Here is a 20,764-nt window from a genome sequence, read left to right on the forward strand (position 1 = left end):
AATAATAATAATTAAAGATGCACATTTCACTCAAAATACCATTCCCAGAATTAGGTAAATCACAACTTTGGGCATTTATGCTGTTAATATCTCAGACACACTAAAGACCACTAATGGTTAACCTTGGCACACCAGATATGAACTACATTTATCATGATTGTCGACCAGTGTCATGGAAAATTAGAAATTAGGTTTGCAAGCATTATATAATTTAAATAATAAACCTCTTCAGGCATAGGAGTTTAGCATTTCAGTACATCCACGGGGTGGTCTAAATTACAGACTGGCAGATATATGGGTTAGTCTAAAGTGTTTACTTTGCAGTTAGCAAACCCATGTTGTTCCAGGAAACCCCAATTACAAGCTGCTAACTAGGGTCCCTAGAGTAACAAAGATTCATTGTCCAGATAAAAATGTCTATAGATTTTGCACAGCTGTCTAGCAACTATGGAGAAATGGTAAAACACAAGGTTGGACCCAAGCAAGTTGAATGCTAAAGGTTTGAAAATTTTACAATAGGAGTTCCTGGGCAGAGTGCACAAGGAAATCAAAGGTGGTCCACTTTAGAAAAGATTACTAAAGAGTAAGTTTGGAAAATTTTCCACATCCTGCATCTGTGCACTACTGTGAATAATGGCACTGGGTAATTAGTGAGTTCTGTCTCATGTTTGTTAGGTAGGGCATTGATAAACCAAATGTTTCAGAAAATATCTTTCACAACTAACTTGTTTCAGTGCACAATAAGATTACATACAATAACTACCATTAAAAGAATGCGTAAATATACTCTATGACTTTTGCTTATATTATAAACGTTGGATATCTCTGGCCTTGATCTCAATCTATTGTTTGTTAATTAACTACACATTAACAACTGCCAGTGCAGATGCACACAATAACATCTTTTTCAAATTTCTCAGCAACGCCTTTGGCATTTTCGATTCGGAAAATAAGGACTCTATCCCTTATAAACAGTCAAGTTTACGCAATTACAATCACTCCGGATGAAGGCGAGAGCCGAAACGCGTTGAGGGACTGGACTTATCTTTTATGGGACTTGATTTCCGATTTATTTTATTCTGTTATATTTATTTCAAAAATTTCATTTGTAATCCCCTACATTCGGCGTCCTGAATGAATTTGGAGGTACCAGACACAGAATTTTTGGAAGTTCCTATGAGAAGTCCTGTTTTCCACTGATTTCAAAGCTTGAAGTTTGAGCCAGCTTTCAAAGTGGCTCTCTATATGTGAGTGAGACCAACACCTGTGACTACATGGTTTTATCTCAACTGTATTACCCTATGTCTTTCTCTCTTTTTTTACTATTTTAGATTGACTGACCAAGTTTGGGTAATATTATTTTAGAGTGCTCTCACCATTTGTATTTTATTTTATCATTGGATTGACTAAGATGGTCAATTCTAATGCTCTCTCAGCCAAGGAGGTACATCGGGGCCCAGTCAAATGCCACGCTGGCCAATCAGCATCTCCTCATAGAGATGCATTGAATCAATGCATATCTATGGGTAAAATTCGGTGTCTCCATGCAGAGCATGAAGACGTTGAACGTCAGTGCTGCACCCAGGAAGCACGTCTAGTGGCTCCCTGAGTAACTCACACTGAAGGTGTTCCTAGGCAGCAATGTAAATACTGCCTTTTTTTTCTGAAAATGCCTTCAGGAACTATCTATACTTACCAGAACCAATGCATTAAGCTGTAATTGGTCTGGTGACTATAGTGTCCCTTTAAGCCTAGTTTTGAATTTATAATGATTTTCAACAACATTACTGCCATGCAACAGACAATTTGGGATTGTGATTTAAAACAAAAAAAAACTGCTATATAAGTCAAAGTTCAGAAAATGGTCAAAACAAAAAAAGACGAACAAAAAATAGAACACTATAGTCACCTAAATTACTTTAGCTAAATAAAGCAGTTTTAGTGTATAGATCATTCCCCTGCAATTTCACTGCTCAATTCACTGTCATTTAGGAGTTAAATCACTTTGTTTCTGTTTATGCAGCAATAGCCACACCTCCCCTGGCTGTGATTGACAGAGCCTGCATGAAAAAAACAACTGGTTTCACTTTCAAACAGATGTAATTTACCTTAAATAATTGTATCTCAATCTCTAAATTGAACTTTAATCACATACAGGAGGCTCTTGCAGGGTCTAGCAAGCTATTAACATAGCAGGGGATAAGAAAATCTTAATTAAACAGAACTTGCAATAAAGAAAGCCTAAATCGGGCTCTCTTTACAGGAAGTGTTTATGGAAGGCTGTGCAAGTCACATGCAGGGAGGTGTGACTAAGGTTCATAAACAAAGGGATTTAACTCCTAAATGGCAGAGGATTGAGCAGTGAGGCTGCAGGGGCATGTTCTATACACCAAAACTGCTTCATTAAGCTAAAGTTGTTCAGGTGACTATAGTGTCCCTTTAAGTCCTATTTTAGCAAAATAAACTTGAACCTATAAAGCCTGTTCATTATGAGAGAATTTTAAATATAATTATTCAGAACTGTGTATAATAACAACAAAATGCAACTTCAACAATAAATTATCTTAATCCCATGCCAATAGAATACTAGGTAAAGAATAGCTGCGAGTAATCAAAGTTACTGCACAATGTACAGTTATCGTCTATCATGTAACTAAGTTAATACTATAAAATACAAGATAGTAAGAGTATCTGTACAAACATATCAAATCTTCACATGTCGTGCCCTTTTACCAATGAGTAAGTCGAGTAGAAAATATGCGTCACTTTATATATTAAATCGTTTTGGAATTATATTTTGAGATGCGCTTAGTAAGTTAATGAATTACCATTTAAAAAAGACTAATCCTGCTAAAACAGTGTATCCCAGAACTAAGAAAAGCACTTTTAACAATCGGTCATTTTTATCCTCAAACTCCTTTACCAAAATTTCAAAAAAGGTGACAAACAGAAATGTCCCTCCTGCAATGCCTTGCAAAAGAGCAGAGGTGATGTTGCTTGCCAAGTTCTGGGCACTCTCAATTGCCATTCCAATGGCGATACCAATAGGTATCATAATGCTCACTAGCGATGCCATTTTGGCAGCATCTCTCATCAGAATGTTTATTTTTGCCATGCTGATGCCCAGTGCCACTGCCACTAATGTTTCATGGATGACAACACCAATGAATAGGCTCAGCACCTTATCACCTTCATCTTGCAAGCCAAGTGCGAGGCCCTCAAAAACAGAATGGGCTGACAGTGCAAACACCAAGCTGAAAAGGCGAAGAGGACTTGACTTGGAAAGATCTTGTATATTTAAGCTGTGAGAGTGGTGGTTGTGCCCACCTTCGTAGAGATTACAATTCCTGTTGGATGATATAAATGGGCTTTCATATTCTGAGTCACTTCCAACATCCGAACCTGCATTAAAAGTCTCCATGTCAATAAAAGAAGGTTTCTCTTTCCGAAATGTCAGAATTGCTTGTTCCACAAAGATGGTAAGGAAGAATCCTACCAACATGATGGTCTCAGCTAGTGGATATTCAGTGGTGAGATTTCCCATTTTAAGAACTTCATCAAACTGCAAAAAAAAAAAAAAAAGTTTTTAATTTAAAACAGTTCACAGGTTGAATTATCTAAGTTATAATTACAAATATTTTTTCTTGCATCTATTTCTGCTGTTGATTCCAAAAAAGAAGACAAAGAAGGCAACAAACTAGGAAACAATCCTTATCAACACCAGAATGGCAATCAGATTTCTCCCTGGATCAAGAAGCGGTTAACCCACATATTAAATATATATTCTGTTTTTGCAAGAATTCATCCAGTTGGTTTTTTTAAAATCTGTACAGACTTTGATAAAACCACCTCTTGAGACGGAGAAAGCTACATCTTTATCGTTCTTACTGTAAAGAACCCTTTCACTTTGACTATATCTCATTTCTTATGGTCTAAATGGGTGACCTCATATCCTATGTATACTCCTATTTAAAAACATTATTCCAGACAAGGTTTGTGCTATGGTTGCCTCCAGGCTAGCTGAAGGTTGGACCACTTGTGATGGAACACCCCTCTGGACCTGATGGTACACAGGATTGCAAAGTGTAACAGCCAATAGAAACAAAGTGCATTTTACAAAACACTCCCTCTACTCTGGAGATAATTGGTTTCAACGGTGACAGTAACTCAATTATCTCCAGGTACATGAAATAACCACACTTTTATACATACACGAAAACTGAATAAAAACGAATAACTTTTACATTATAATGTTGAAATACCCCATCCCCAGACAGCTTGGAACTGAGCGCACAAAATACACGAAAAGCGCTCAGATCTCACTAATGGTTCGCGAATGCCATGGGGATGAAACTTGTCTGCAGGGCTGTTCGACTGTTAGCAGCTCGTGTATCCTCGGCCATGGGATCTGGCCAGGGGCCGGTGTAGCTTTCGTGGAGACAAAGTGTCGAACGGCATGTCTTTCGGGGTTGTACGCACGGACAGGGCATGCTGTATCCCAGCGGGATTCGCGCAAACTATTGTCCGAAAATAGTACTATAAGTTTGACGACCAGGTCCCGCTGGGCGTTGACAATAAAAGATGGCCGCCGCCACGTGTTCGTGTATACGAACGACGACCACCCTGGCGATGATCAATTATGTTGCGGTTAACCACAAAACCGCAGCTTCAAGGTGGTTAACTGGGGGTACACGCCAGGGGCCGGGTGGTCGGGCGTTCGGGAGTTAGTTCGGTACCCCGTTCGACCTTTTACATACGAACGGTGACCACCCTGATGACAGTCAATTAGGCTGCGGTTAACCACTAAACCACAGCTCCTGGGTGATTGATTGTAGGCACACTCCTAAGGTAGGGTGGTCGTCCGTTCATTCTGTGTTTGGAAAGGTCAACTGGGTTAATTGGCGGCACACGCCAGGGGCCAGTTGGTCGGCCATTCGTACATACGAAGGGCCTGTAATAATTGTTCGGGTAAAAGTAACAAAAATAACAGCAAGGTAACCAGGATGTAGCAGACAGAGGAGACTTCTCTAACAGTTTGTATTGGCCCTGATTATATTAGCATTTTCTTATCAATTATACTTTTTTCTTAACTAAACAGATTTTGATTAGTGAGCCTTTCTTCATAACTAAAATCTTCCATTCTCCTTATTAATTTTGGAGCCCACCACTAGGAGAGCAGATGCCCAAAATTGCATGGTGTGGTGTAATAAAGGGCAAAAGATTGACAACCAACAAATAATGTCCTCTCTGAAAAAACATGACTAAATCCATGTAATACTATTTAAACTGTTGGTCAACCTCCCAGTTTCTGGCAATGAAATTCCCTTCCACCAGCAGTCACTTTGGTCTCTGTTGAATACCGCTGGAAGATTGCCTAAGGGAGGTGTGACTAGCAGAAGGATGGTGGTTTTCCTATTAAGAGGAAACACTAACCTTTTGTGTGGAACCATATCAAATGGCTTGGCAAAAACCCAAGTAAATTGCATGTATTTCAAAACCCTGGTCTATATTTCTGCAATTCCGTTAGTTTAAAATTATCTATGTTTCATAAAACCATGCTGATTTCTGCTAAATACATTGTTGTTCCCAATAAATTCCTGAATATTAACCCTTAAGAATCATTTAGGCTCACATGAATAAAATTTCTGGGCAGAAATTTTGAACCCTTTTTGAATATTGGAGCTACATCAAACTTTCTCCAATCCCCCAATCCACTTTCTGAAAGAAAAAGAATTCTGAAAAATTAAAGATAGAGTTTTGCTTATTTCCACACTAAGCTCCTTAAGTGAGTGTATACAGTCTCGGCCTGGGGCACTGTTTGCCCTTACTATTTTCAGTTGCTGCAGCACCTTGACTTGAGTCATCAAATCACTATTTGATGAAGCGATCATTTGCATATCTCTTGCGATAGGTTAATGCTTGATATGTACTTAAGAAAAATAATTATTTCTGTCTTTTCCTGATATTCATTTATTAACACACCCTCTGATTACAGTGAACCTACATTTAAAAAAAAAAAAAATGTACTAAAAAAAAAAACAACAACTTTTTTTTAGACACATAACCAGGGAGTTACCCACAAGGTGCCATACACATTGGGTACACCACGATGCCAAATTTATCCCTCGGGAATTAACGGTTTGTGAGGTCCTGGAAATCTCAGGCACCCTTCAGAAGCTTGGGCTAATGACCGATAGTATGAGGCCTTAATCTACTCCGCACTCACAGCATCAGACCTCCGGGGACCCCGATCAAATTCACTTGTTTGTAATGGCTGCGCAGAGAGGAAGCCCCGCGACAACAGTAATACTTTAAGCGATTGAATTGCAACTTTCACTGTTGCTTTAATTTATTGTTTCCATAGTTTTTCAAAATTATTTATAGAAGCTTAGAACACGTTAAGTGTTCTTTGGGACACACCCTTTTGGTACAACCCGGTCTATGCCTGCTGGCATGGTCCCCCTCTCCCCCCTATAATTTCCCTCTCCCCCGGCCACTAATTCTCGCACTGAACCACCTGTTTATCTTTCACACAGTGGGTGTCAGCATCTGGTATCTCTGGCTAGGTATGTTTATTATTAATTATACATGGTTATTTCAGGCATACTCCACTGCTAGTTAGCAAATTTTGCATATCATAACATTCTCACCTGGAGCGAGATGCACTGCATCTTATAATAAATGGATTGTATAGAGTTAGGATTACAAATCTGTATCCCTAACACTATAGTGCCCTCTCCAACACAGCCCCTCCCTCGCAGCTGATAAGGGATTAACCCTTTCTGGATCGGACTGTTTTGGCCATGTTGTATGTTAAGGACCAGAGCTATTTTAACACTTTTGTGATGTTTGTGTTTAGCTGTGATTTTCCTCTCTCTCATTTACGGTTCCCATACAAATTATATATTGTTTTTTTCAGGACAAGAAGGGCTTTTTTTTTTACATACCATTATTTGTATCATGTCATATCTTACTTATAAAAAAATAATAAAATATGGTGAAAATTTAAAAAAAAAAAACATTTTTTACTTTTACTTGAAAAATATTTTACTGATCTACAAAAGCTACTGAAAAAAACTGCTAAATAGATTCAAAATTGTGTCCTGAGTTTAAAAACACCCAGTGTTTACATGCTATTTTTTTTGCAAGTTATAGGGCTATAAGTACAAGTAGGAAATTGCAGTTTCAAAATATATATTTTAAAAATTTATCAATAGTGACATTGCAACACTGTTATCTGTCATAAATCTCCAAATCACACCTCACATGTACATATTTTTTTAAAGTAGACAACCCAGGGTATTCAATATGGGGTATGTCCAGTCTTTTTTAGTAGCCACTTAGTCACAAACACTGGCCAAAGTTAGCATGTATATTTGTTTGTGTGTTAAAAATGCAAAAAAACTATTCTGAACGCTAACTTTGGCCAGTGTTTGTGACTAAGTGGCTACTAAAAAAGACTGAACATACCCCATTTGCAATACTACTTGGGTTGTCTTCTTTTGCAAATGGTATGCAGGGCTGGACTGGCCCACCGGGATACCGGGAAATTTCCCGTTGGGCCGTCGGCACCTGGGGCCGGACAGAGAGCTGACTGACCTGTGGCCCAGAGGGGAACTGGCTGTTCCGACGGCCGCAGGGGGGAGCTGGCTGTGTTGGCTCTGCTCCCTCACCCTCCTGCACTACTTAATGGGGCCGGAATATCCGGTCTTATTAAGCTGCGCGCAGGGGAGCAGAGCCAGCACAGCCAGCTCCCCCCTGCGGCCGCCGGAACAGCCAGGAACCAGCTCCCCCCTGCGGCCGCCGGAACAGCCAGGAACCAGCTCCACCCTGCGGCCGCCGGAACAGCCAGGAACCAGCTCCCCCCTGCGGCCGCCGGAACAGCCAGGAACCAACTCCACCCTGCGGCCGCTGGAACAGCCAGGAACCAGCTCCACCCTGCGGCCGCCAGCACAGCTGACCCAGCTGTCTGCCTTGCACGCCGGTCGCCCACAGGTAGCTATATTATATGTCAGTGTGTGTGTCTGTGTCATGCTGTGTGTCTGTCTGTCATGGTGGGTGTGTGTGTGGGTGTCAGCTGCGGGGCTGGTATAGATTTTTTTCCAGGGCTGCTTTGTATCCCTAGTCCAGCCCTGATGGTATGCCATCATGGGGAAAATTCTCATTCCTGAGCTACCATACGCTCTCAATCTGGCAAATTTCAATGTTAAAAAAAAAAAGAAAAAAAAAAAAGAAGAGGAAAATCAAGCCTTACATTTGACCCTGTAACTTTCCAAAACACTATAAAACCTCTACATGGGGGGTACTTTTATACTCAGGAGACTTCGCTGAACACAGATATTAGTGTTTCAAAACAGTAAAACTAATCACAACAATAATATCACCAGTGAAAGTGCCTTTTGTGTGTGAAAAATGCAAAAATCGTCACTTTCACAAACAATATCGCTGTGATATATTTTACTGTTTTGGAACACTAATATATGTGTTTAGCAGAGTATCCTGAGTAAAACAGTACCCCCCATGTACAGGTTTTAGGGTGTCATAGAAAGTTACAGGGTTAAAAACAATGCTAGCAAATTAAATTCTCTGGACTTTTGGCCTGGGTTGTCAGGCAGGTCCCTCAAATTGGCAGGTCCCTACCGCCCATTAGTGGACGTTTCAGGATTCCAGCGGCTAAATCCTCCTTTTGAGAGAGTGAGCAGGCAGGCGCGAGTGCACACATGAAAGTACGAACTCGCGCAAGAATGCGTGCACGCGAACAAGCGAACGCGTGCATGCTCGCGCAAACGTGTAACACCTGGGAAGAGGAAGGGGAGGAGTGAGAGCCGATAGCAGGGACAGGCAGAAGCAGGCAGAAGCGGAGCGGAGCAGTTGTAAAATAGGAGAAAGAAAAGTTATAGGCAGGGCAAGGAGAGAATTTTGTTGGCTAATAATAATAAGTGGGCTAACTAACTCAGCCTTACTTTTGTACATTGCCATAAGGAAGGTAAAAGAAAAACATAAAAAAAAGGAGATAAAAAGGAAAATATTAAAAAAAAACTAAAAAAAGGGAAGAAAAATAGAAAAAAGGGGATAAAATAAAGGAGGAGAGTACTTGTAAAAAGGAGAAAGAAGGAGCAGAGTACTTGTAGAATAGAAGAAAGAAGGAGCAGAGTATTTGCAGAATAGGAGAAAGAAGGAGTAGAGTACTTGTAAAAAGGAGAAAGAAGGAGCAGAGTACTTGCAGAATAGGAGAAAGAAGGAGCAGAGTACTGTAGAATAGGAGAAGGAAGGAGCAGATTACTTGCAGAATAGAAGAAAGAAGGAGCAGAGTATTTGTTGAATAGGAGAAAGAAGGAACAGAGTACTGGTAGAATAGAAGAAAGAAGGAGCAGAGTACTTGTTGAATAGGAGAAAGAAGGAACAGGGTACTTGTAAAAAGGAAAAAGAAGGAGCAGAGTACTTGTAAAAAAGGAGAAAGAAGGAAAATAAAAAATATAAAAAGGAGAGAATTGTTGGACTTGTCTTTTTGTATTTGTATAAATTTTTTGTATCACACAGCCTTGTTACAATGCAGCCGCCCATCCCATGAAAAAATACCCCTCTCTGTCTCAGTGTAGATATCTTTGCCAGAAGCTCACTTAGGGGGGTCTGCCTTGATGTTGGCAGGCGGGCATTCCCTCCAATGGCCATTGGAGTAACTAAATGACCTCCATTTGTCTAAATATACATAGGGATTGAGGAGAGAGCGCATGTAACTTTTTTTTTTTGGTTTTAGATAAAAAGTTGACAAATTTCAGGCGCCCTGGCAAAATTTTTTAGTCGCCATGGCGACCTGGCGCCTGGGATTTGTCGAGCCCTGAGGTACTAGATACCATTTGTACATAATCTTAAATTGGCACTCTATCAAATTTAAACAACAAATGTTCTTATGGAGTTGTATTAAAATTGTACTCCATTCTGATTCTGATATTTCCAGGTCTAAATCTTTATTCCAAGAGTTTATTATTTTTATCGGTTTGTCATTTAAATATTCTATCAACTGGTTGGTTTTAGAGGTTATTTTTATTAACCTTCTTATAGGAAAATATCCCTTCTACATGTTTAGAAATTAATAGGGAACTATTTAATAATGTCATATTAAGAAAAATAATTATTCTCCGAAAAGGGAAAATTTATTTTTTAGAAATTTGAGATGTTAATACAATGTCAGGAAATGCTTCTATCTGATCTTCCTGAATAATATCAGGCTTCCAATGCTCTGCCTCACTGCTGGGCGCTACGTGGTCCTACCTGGAAGTGATCGCTCTGGGGGAAGAGTCGGAGGGGGAGTATTGCAGGATGCATCGCTGTAATACTATCAGAGTGTCTGGAAGCGATCATGATCGGTTCCAGCGCTCTAATTCGCCGCAGACCGTTTTTGTTGGACGTACCTGATACGTCCGAAGTCACTAAGGGGTTAATAATTGGATAATTTAGTCCCCCCTTTCAATAATTTTTGGCCAAAACCGACAAACTTATCCTGGGTTTTTTTACCCTACCATATTTATGATAAAAACTAGATTGGGTCATATCCAAACATCTTTTGGGAATTTTAAACGAAATCATCATGAACAAATAGGACCCTTTTGGAATTATATACAAGTTAATTGTATTGACCCTACCTGACCTCTAATCTTTCAGAGTCTTATTTGTATATTTTTTTAGATTTAACACATTCAATTCCATTGTCCTTTCCACCTATGCAGGTACTGTTACTCCTAAGTAGTTGAATTATTTATTTGTCCATATAAATGTAATATGTTTTACTTAATTCATCAATAGTTTGATTGTATATATTTTTAGACAAAGCGGTAGATTTTGTAACATTTAATTTATAATTTGATATTTCACTGTATTTATGTATCTCTTACATCAAACATGGAAGAAAGGACGATGGTGACGATATTGATAGCAAAGTGTTGTCTGCATATAATGAGATTTTTATCTCGTCTTTTAGTAGAAAAGCCCTTTATATCCTTATTGTCAGAATGTACAGGAGGTAAGACAGAGGACACACCTGTCTCGTACCGCTGTGAAAATCAAACCAATCTGCACATATATTTGCTCCTACCGTCCTTGCTGAAGACGCAGAATATAAAGCCATTATGGCGTTAAGGATCCAACCCTCAAAACCAAAGTGTTTTAAAAAGTTTTCTAAGTAACCCCAACTGACCCTGTCAGATGCTTTCTCAGCATCTAATAACCGGGCCAGCAGGGGGTCACCTCTAGGACCAGACTGGTCCAAGATATCCAAAATTCTTCTGGTGCAGTTATTGGCTGATCGTATCACTCTCCTTTGGATTTAGCCTGGTATTGTATAATTCACTGTAAAAGTCCTTAATTTTTTTCAACCTATTTTCTCGGGGGTAGTATACATATCATATTCACCTATCAATCTATCTATCTATGCCATTCCTTGTTCTTTATTGTTGTATTTTTTTTGTTACATTTTTACTTGCTCTATTTCCACACTAATCATTGTGAACTATTATAATTTTTCTTCTGTTTTTAAGTGTGTTTTGTTTTTGAGGTTCGATCAACTGTTTCTTTTTTTGACTAAAAGGTTGTTTGTTTAAATTTGAAAGATTACAAAAGGATATGTATAGGTCCGATAGTTCTTTGCCTTTTTTTTTTATTGTTTTTTAATATTTTCCGCATTTTTATTAGATAGCCCCTCATAACGGCCTTATATGTACACCAAATTGTAGATTCTGACATATCCGGGAGGCATTTTGCTCATAAAAAGGTTTTGACAATTTTAATAGTCCTTATTTTCAGAGAAAGGTAGAAGACAGGGAGTACAATCCCACACACACAACCCTAGGGTAAACGTGCCGGGTGTAACCCCTAGTCTTCTGTACCGCAAGGGGTCTCCAGGGGCTTAACCCCAACTTAAGAAATAGACAAAAAACAAAGGGATAGATGCCACTGGTCTTAGTGCAGACGAAGCCCTGAGGTCAGGTGCATCACCTCGATATAAGTATAGCAATGTAGAATCAGGATATTAATGTGCAAGCTAATGTCCAATACCAATATATAAATAGTGAGACCATAAAGTAAGTAAAAAATAAAGTGTATACAAGTGTAACTAATGCAACTATGAAAGATATAAACCAGGTAAGAGTAACTCACATATATGTTTAGGGATATGATACAAGGTACTAAAAAAATAGAGCTTTATTGAAAGACCGGCTTAAAAAGAAAAAAAATCAATCCCAATGTATAATCCCTATCACTGGTATATCAGAGACACACCTCTTGGTGATACTATGCCCTATGAGGTTAAATCTCAGACGCTGTACTCACAAATAGGAAAAAAATAGTTGGAAACATCCAAAGTGTCTCTGTAGTGGTTATATTATGGTTCTAATAAGTGATTGAGTCAGTCTGTAGCTAGTGATAGTTACAGGAAAATAACCTAAATAGGTCTAAATAGGGTAACAGTACTAAACTTCCAGAGGTGAAATACTGTCAGACAGCAAGTATAGAGATTAGGCAATATTAGATAAATGGGTCAGTTTCAAATAAACTGACAATACAATTTTATAAAGCCTCTCTCCCTGGTAATTTACCTAGACAGGCATAGAAGCAGAAAAGTTATATAGTGAATAACAAAGTAATCATGTTGAAAATCAAAAAGTGCTTAAATCAACCGATGCCCAGTGCCCATAATCAAAACATAAAGGAAAAAATGCCCGAAGGGCGCTTCGGTGCTTTGTATAATGCACCTTCGTCAGGGAGCTTATTTTCTTCAATTTTAATTAAGGAATCATCCAATCTACACGTGGTATTACCTTGGATTGGAGGTTTAACCAATTCTATTAAAAACAAAACTATGGTCTGGAGAGTTATTATATTTAATTTGCATTTTATTTATAAGGTGAAAAGAGTTAGCTTTCACTAAGCGCATCTTTTCTTGAATTTGAACTATGAACTTTTGATAGAGGAGTATAATCTCTCCCTTCGGGATGAATAGTTCTCCATGCGTCATACAATTCAAATCTTCTGCATATTCTATTTAATTTCTTGGATTGTTTTATAACCATTTTATCGGTTTTAAGAGGGGTTTGAGTTATTTTATAATCAAATACACAATTAAAGTCTCCAGCTATAATTAATGAACCTTTAGATATTTTTTTAACTCTTTCCATAATCCTTGAGAATAGCGACATAAGGTTAATATTTGGTTAATATACATTTACTAAAGTAAATATGTTGTTATCAATCTTACACACAATTATCAAATACCTAGCTTCTGTTTCTACACCTTGATATATTATGTCTACTTTTAGTTCACTGGAGAAGACAATTGCTATGCCTTTTTTCTTATTTTTTTTTCTAATGATGCTTGTAAAATAGTTGGACACTTTTTTCCTTACCATTTCTGGGGTTCTGTTTGTTTCCAATGAGTTTCTTGTATGAGACCTATTTTAATTTTTTCGATGTTATATATCATGCGCCTTTTTGCTGGAGTACTTAACCCCTTCAGGACGGGTGACGGACGAGGTCCGTCATCCAGGGGATACCCTTAACGACGGATGACGGACCTCGTCCGTCACGCGGTAAAATTAACCCCAGATCGCCGCAATCGCGGCGATCGTGGGGTTAATGGTGCTCCGGTCTGCCTCTGCATTAGAGGCAGACTGGGAGCACCGGATCGGGCTGTCCCAGCACATGTGCCCGCTCTGACAGCATGTCAGAGCGGGCACATGTGCTCTGTATACTCACCTCCGCCTCCCTGCACTTCCGGGTTCAGTGTGAAGTGCAGGGAGACGGATCTTCAGTGATCCTGCCCCCTGGTGTGTAAAAAAAAAAGTTAAATTAAAATCCCACCCCCCTTTACCCATATTAATAAAAAATTAACCCCTTCCCTGCCAATTGATCACTGACTACAGTGATCAATTGGCAGGGATTACATTTTAATATGATCTGATTTTTTTTTTAACCCCTGAGGGTTAATTCTTTTTTTTTTTTAACCCTCAGGGGTTAAATTTATTTTATTAATTAATTTAAATATTTTAAAATGATAAATTTAGCTAGCTGGGGAGGGTGGAAGTTAGTGGGGAATTGGGGGAATTAGTGTTAGGCTAACTAGGGGTTAACGTTAAAAAAGTTTTAAAATAAGCTTTAAAAAGTTAAAAAATTAAGTTAAAAAAAGTTTTAATAACGTTTAACTAAAAAATAAAAAAAAATAAACTCTTTACCCAGTCCAAATAAAAATTAACCCCTTCCCTGCCAGTCTATCACTGCCTACAGTGATCAAAATACAGATCACAGTATTATACTGTGATCTAATTTTTTTTTTTAACCCCTGACGATTAACTTTTATTTATTTGTTAACCCTCAGGGGTTAAATTTATTTAATTAACTAATTTAAATATTGTATAATTAAATATTTTGCTAGCTGGGGTGGGTGGGAGTTATGGGAAAATGGGGAATTTACGGTTAGTGCTGCTTACTGCTAGTTAGGGTTAACGGTAAAAGAAAAAGCTTAGAAAAATGTTAAATCTGTAAAAAAAAGTTTTACGAAAGTTTAGGAAACTTTAAAAAAATTAATAAGCAAAACAAAAGTTTGAAAAATAGTTTTAAAAAGTAAAAAAAGTTTTAAAAAGTTAAAAAATTAATTTAATAACGCTCATTACCACTACACCTGGTACAAGCTAGCGGAAAAATGATCCCACGCTAAGGTTCAAAATATGCCTTTTGAAATACCCTGGGATGTCTTCTTTAAGAAATGGTATGCCTTTGTGGGGTAGTTTGAATTATATAGCCTGGTAAAATACTCTAAAATGGGACATTGGCACAGCGTAAAAATTTAAAGTTTGAAAAAAACTGGAATGACTATGTCCCAAATGTGCCCCTCTGATGTTCACATATACCTGGCAAAGGTACATACGGGAGTATTTTTGTACTCAGCTGACATAGCTGAGCAACATATGAAGTGTTATACAGACGTAGCACACATAAGGTTTGCAAAATATACTGTGCAAACTCACTTTGTGTGTCAAAAAGGCAGAAAAAACGCTTATGACCACTACACCTGGTACAAGCTAGCGGAAAAATTATCCCACGCTAAGGTTCAAAATATGCCTTTTGAAATACCATGGGGTGTCTACTTTAAGAAATGGTAGGCCTTTGTGGGGTAGTTTGAATTTAGAACCTGCGAAGATGCTTGGAAATTGCACATAGGCCCAGCGTCAAAATTCTAAGTTCTGTAAAAACTGATATGGCTTGGTCTCCAATATGCCACTGTAGCTTCACAAAATAGTGCCAAATACATTCATTGGGGATGTTTTTTTACTCAGAAGACTTAGCTGAGCATAATTTGGGGGTTTTGAACTTAGTGGCACATATGAAATATACAAAATGCCCAGCAAAAATGCAATCCGTATGTCAAAAAATGCACAAAATTATTTTTTACCACATACTTTGGCATATATTGGTGAAAAAATGGGGGCATGCTAAGGCACAATATGCACCTTACGATATACCCTGGAGTGTCTACTTTTACAAATGGTAGGCCTTTGTGGGGTTTTTTTGAACAGTCAAACTGTCAGGGGTCCGCGGGCGGCTAGTAGGGGAGGCTGCTCGCAGCTCGCAGCACTCACCCTCAGTCCATCGCCGCCCGCGGTCTCCCCTCCTCCTACCTGTCGGTGAGCGGCGTCTCCTCTCCGCCGCTCGCATCCGTCACGCCTCCCAGCGGCAGCATGTATAACGCTGCACGCTGGAAGGTCGTTGATTTATGCAAACGCCGGGGTCACGTGAGTGACCCGGCGTTAAAGCAACAGTACCACAATCACAGTGGGAGGCTTAGATATCTCCCACGTGTGATTGTTAATTCTGATTGGAAGTTATCCAATCAGAATTTAACCTAGGGTATTTATACTCACCTTTCCTGTTCCTCCCTGCCCTGTTGTGGTCTTTGCTGTATAGTATTGATTCTGAACTTGTGATTTCTGGTTACGTACTCTCTGGCTTGTTAATCTGACTCTGTGACTTTCTCCTACCCTTTGACCTCGGCTTATTTATCGTTATCCTGTTTTCTGGTTCCCCTGACTCGGCTTGTCTCCTGACTATTCTGTGGGTGCTTAGCCCGGCCACTCTAAGGTCCGGTACGGCACCTTTTCTGTGTGTGTGTGTGTCTGTTAGCGTGTTGGGTTCCCGGAATCGTGACACAAACTGATAATACCCCAAATGGAAGCATAGGCTCATTAAATCCGTCTCTCAAAATTCTACTGTGAATACTGAAAAGGACAGGTCTCCTGTATAGCACTGTAGCTTCACGAAATAGTGCCATAGACATACAATGGGGGTGTCCTTTTACTCAGAAGACTTAGCTGAGCATAATTTGGGGGGTTTGAACTTAGTGGCACATATGAAATATACAAAATGCCCAGCAAAAATGCAATCCGTACGTAAAAAATGCACAAAATTATTTTTTACCACATACTTTGGCATGTAATGGTAAAAGAATGGGGGCATGTTAAGGCACAATATGCACCTTATGAGATACCCTGGAGTGTCTACTTTTACAAATGGTAGGCCTTTGTGGGGGTTTTTGAACAGTCAAACTGTTATAATACCCCAAATGGAAGCATAGGCTCATTAAATCCGTCTCTCAAAATTCTACTGTGAATACTGAAAAGGACAGGTCTCCTATATGGCACTGTAGCTTCACAAAATAGTGCCAAAGACATGCAAATGGGGGTACCGTGGTACTCAGCAGAAGTAACTGAACACATAATACAACATTGTACAGGAATAGCACACACCAACTTTACAAAATACACATGAGAAGTTCTTTGTTATAAGTTTGTGTGCGAAAACCCCCAAAAACACAATTTTACTTCAATATTTAGCAGAGGTTGGCGGTAAAATGGCTACGTAGAAAGTGTCAAAACAACCTTAGGTAAATAGCCTGTGATGTCTACTTTATATAAATATATACTTTTGTGTGGCAATTTTGTTTTCTTTTATGGCTATTAGGCTTACAAGACAAACATACCAAATTCTAAAATCGCTCCACATTAAAATTTTATTTTACTCCTTGTGCTTTGTGACCTGTAACTACCAAAAAAAACTTAAAATCCCAGACACATTATATATTCTGTAAATCAGAACAAATAAATGAATTTATTTTTAATTACTTTCCTTAACCTGCACTAATTATGCACACATTATGATTGCAAAAACTGTAAAAAAAAACAATATTTTTCATTTTTTTTGCATTTTTCTGTATTTTTTTAATAATAAGTAAGCATTTATATATATATATATATGTTATATAAAATTAAAGCCCTTTCTGTCCTTTAAAAAACAGTATATAATATGTGTCGGTGCAATAAATGAGAGAGATGCAAATTGCAGTTGAACGCAAACAGCAAGAAAATGCAAAAATTGCTTGTGTCATTAAGCGTAAGTCAAGCTTCTGAAGCTGTGTCCTTAAGGGGTTAAACCCTGTGCATTTATTGACATTAATTTAAGCATTTGATAAGATAATAATCTTTTCCAAATACTTGAACTCCTGGTCTGATCACAAAAAAACAAAACAAATAAAACAACATCTAACAAACAACAAAGATCTAGCATCTTGATCTCCATTTACATACATCACATACCATTTTAGGAATTTTGTTCCATAATTTTTCCTATTGCTCATAGAGCTATTCAGAAAACTGTGCAGTAAAGCCACAGAAAGTGGGATGAGCTGGTAGAAGTGGATATATTAACTTGATTTTAGATTTATTCCCTATCCTTTAGCCCCTTCCCGACCAATGACGTACCATGTATGTCCGCCAAAAAGCAGTCGGTAACGACCGCGGACGTACCTTGTATGTCATTTAGTAAATAGCCACTTATCTGATCGCTGGCGATCGCGGGTCTGCCTGGGAGCTCAGTGAGCACCCAGTGCCTGATCTCCCAGGCCAGATCGGGCACTGGGGGCTCCCTGAGCTCCCAGGCAGACCCCAGGATCATGATCGCCAGCGATCAGATAAGGGGAGATTTAAAATAAAAATAAATAAATTGAAAAAAATATATAAAAAATAATACAATTTAATACAATAAATTAATAATAAAACAAATATTTTATACATGTTTATATAATAAAATAATTAAAGCAGTTTATACTATATTATACATATATATATAAAAAAAGTGTGTGTGTATATACATATATATATACACACACACACATATATATATATACACATACACACACACTGTATATACTCGAGTATAAGCCGACCCGAATATAAGCCGAGGCCCCTAATTTTACCCAAAAAAACTGGGAAAACTTACTGACTCGAGTATAACACTAGGGTGGGAAATGCAGCAGCTACTGGTAAATTTCTATTCTATTAATTGAATATTTATTTACAGTGTGTGTATATAATGAATACAGTGTGTGTATGAGTGCAGTGTGTGTGTATGAGTGCAGTGTGTGTGTTGCAGAGCCTTGGTAGGGGGTGGGCATTTTTATTATTATTATTTTTTTTAATTATTTTAATGATTTTTTTGTTGTTTTCTTTTTTTTCTTTTATTATTTTTTCTTTTATTATTATTTTATTATTTATTTTTTTCGTCCCCCCTCCCTGCTTGATACATGGCAGGGAGGGGGGCTCTCACTCCCTGGTGGTCCAGTGGCATTGGTAGTTCAGTGGAGGGGGGCTGGCAGGAAGCACTTACCTCCTGCAGCTCCTGTCAGCTCCCTTCTCCTCTGGTCCGGCTCCTCTGTCAGCTCCCAGTGTAAGTCTTGCGGCCGCACTATGACCCCGCGGCTCTCGCAAGACTTACACTGGGAGCTGACAGAGGTGCTGACCGGACCGGCGCGGAGGAGAAGGGAGCTGACAGGAGCTACAGACATTGACTCGAGTATAAGTCGAGTTGGGGTTTTTCAGCACAAAAAATGTGCTGAAAAACTTTACTTATACGGTATATATATATATATATATATATATATATATATACATATATATATATATGTGTGTTCGGGGCATTCTCATATGATATAGAATAAGATGGGTTGTAGAGATGTAGCTTTAGGAATAATCGGCTGAGGTGTGCCGAAACCGACGTATGCTGTAGGCCCATAAAAAGTGGGCTTACATAGAGGAAATATGAACAATGGGAGTGGAGGGTGGGGCTATTCGTCTGACCAACAAAGGTAAGTAGGGAAAGGGAGGAGTCCCTTTTACAGTTCTATAGCCCCTCCCACAAATTCAGGCCATGCCTTCCAATTTGTGTTCGGGGCATTCTCATATGATATAGAATAAGATGGGTTGTAGAGATGTAGCTTTAGGAATAATCGGTTGAGGTGTGCCAAAACCGACGTATGCTGTAGGCCGGTAAAAAGTGGGCAAAAATACATAGTAATGCAAAACATTATACAGGATCATAGTGCATTTGTTAACCATCAGGTAGACATTTTGATGAACGCGTCCTAATTCCTGAATCGGCTGTGGTATGCAAGTCGCATAAGCCTATGATTCCCAGCGGCCCAGTGTCTTAACGTGTGCGGGGATATCTTGGCTATATAGTGCATGAACTTACCCGCGGTAAGGACAGTATCGTACAGCGACAGTAATGGTTCAGTGGTGCGTATGATGGCGTGCCCAAGAAGGTAACCAGTACCTTAACCGGGCACCCAGCATTGCTTGTAAGGTAGTAGGTTATATGCACTGGCTCGCCCATCTGACTCGACAGTTTTAGGAAGGGACCGGACATAGTGGTCTGTGTGTTTTAGAAGATAAGAGGTCAACAGGCACTCTTGTTTATGATGTTGGCCGCTGATAGTGAGTTATTTTTTGGCCTGAGAAAGCAGTTAAAGGCTAGATAGGTAGCAGTTTTGATAACTGCATTGGTGCGTGGTTCGGAAGGTGCATGGTCGAGTGGTTCTGATATGGTTTGAACATTGTATGTCTATGGCCAGAATTTAGTTGTAGCGGGAACGTCCGCTTGGCTATGTCTCTAAGTAAGGTATGGATGGGGTAGGAGGATAGGAACCCTTGTTGTTTGGGAAGGAGAAATATGCATAGTGTTGAATGACCGTGAGATAAAGTATAACCGTGTTGTGCATGAATTTTTAACTTAAGGTGGCAAAAAGAGGCGAAGGCCATAAATGGTGAAACCTCAAACCAGTGAAGGTCCGACATGAAACGTATTGGATAAGTGGAAAACCCTGTAGCAAGCGTTTGAGTGCTTGTGGACAAGGCCAGTTTAGTCAGAGCCTGGCTATATTGGCGAGGTTAATGTAATCCATGACCTTGACCATAAATGACCCCCGCCATGGTGGCTGTCACGGCAGCTGCCACAATAGTTTACCATTACGTGTAGGTCTGCCGTGGCTTGGTTGTCTAGGGACAGACCCTGATAAACATGCGGGAGTGTTGAAAAAGCAAAGTGGTCTGTGTGATGGACCGCTGGCACTCCGACCGAGTACCTCCGCCAATGGATGCTCCTAGCACTTGCCGAGGACTCCAAGCACTCCAACCGACACCATCAGCACTGCGGACCCTACTTCCAGCGATGCAGCTGCGCCGGGATCTGCCCGTCTCTCATCCACCCTGGATCCACGACCAGGATCCAGCTCCCAGTGGGTGAACCTCTCCAAAATCCAGAGAGCGTAGCAGGAACAAAATCAAGCTCTTACAAGAGCTTACTCTGGGGAGTAAGTGATTATAGCAATCCCCAGAGTGTAGGTATCCCTTCCCCCCAAGCATGAGCCAAGGCTTCAAGAAAGGTG

At 39.3% G+C, this 20,764-nt stretch overlaps 1 protein-coding gene across 4 annotated transcripts in view; it reads right to left on the reverse strand.

The window, feature by feature from the left end:
• Window positions 1–2,165: 2,165 nt before the first annotated feature.
• Window positions 2,166–20,764, reverse strand: part of SLC39A3 (solute carrier family 39 member 3) — a 110,710-nt gene continuing 92,111 nt past the window's right edge. For all 4 annotated transcript variants that reach the window (XM_063457353.1, XM_063457352.1, XM_063457350.1 and 1 more), the window contains one exon: window positions 2,166–3,562. In XM_063457353.1, the coding sequence (XP_063313423.1) occupies window positions 2,825–3,562 (738 nt within the window). In that variant the 3' untranslated portion in view covers window positions 2,166–2,824. The remainder of the gene's footprint in view (window positions 3,563–20,764) is intronic.

Source organism: Pelobates fuscus, chromosome 5, assembly GCF_036172605.1.
Source record: "Pelobates fuscus isolate aPelFus1 chromosome 5, aPelFus1.pri, whole genome shotgun sequence".
Taxonomy (NCBI): Eukaryota; Metazoa; Chordata; class Amphibia; order Anura; family Pelobatidae; genus Pelobates; species Pelobates fuscus.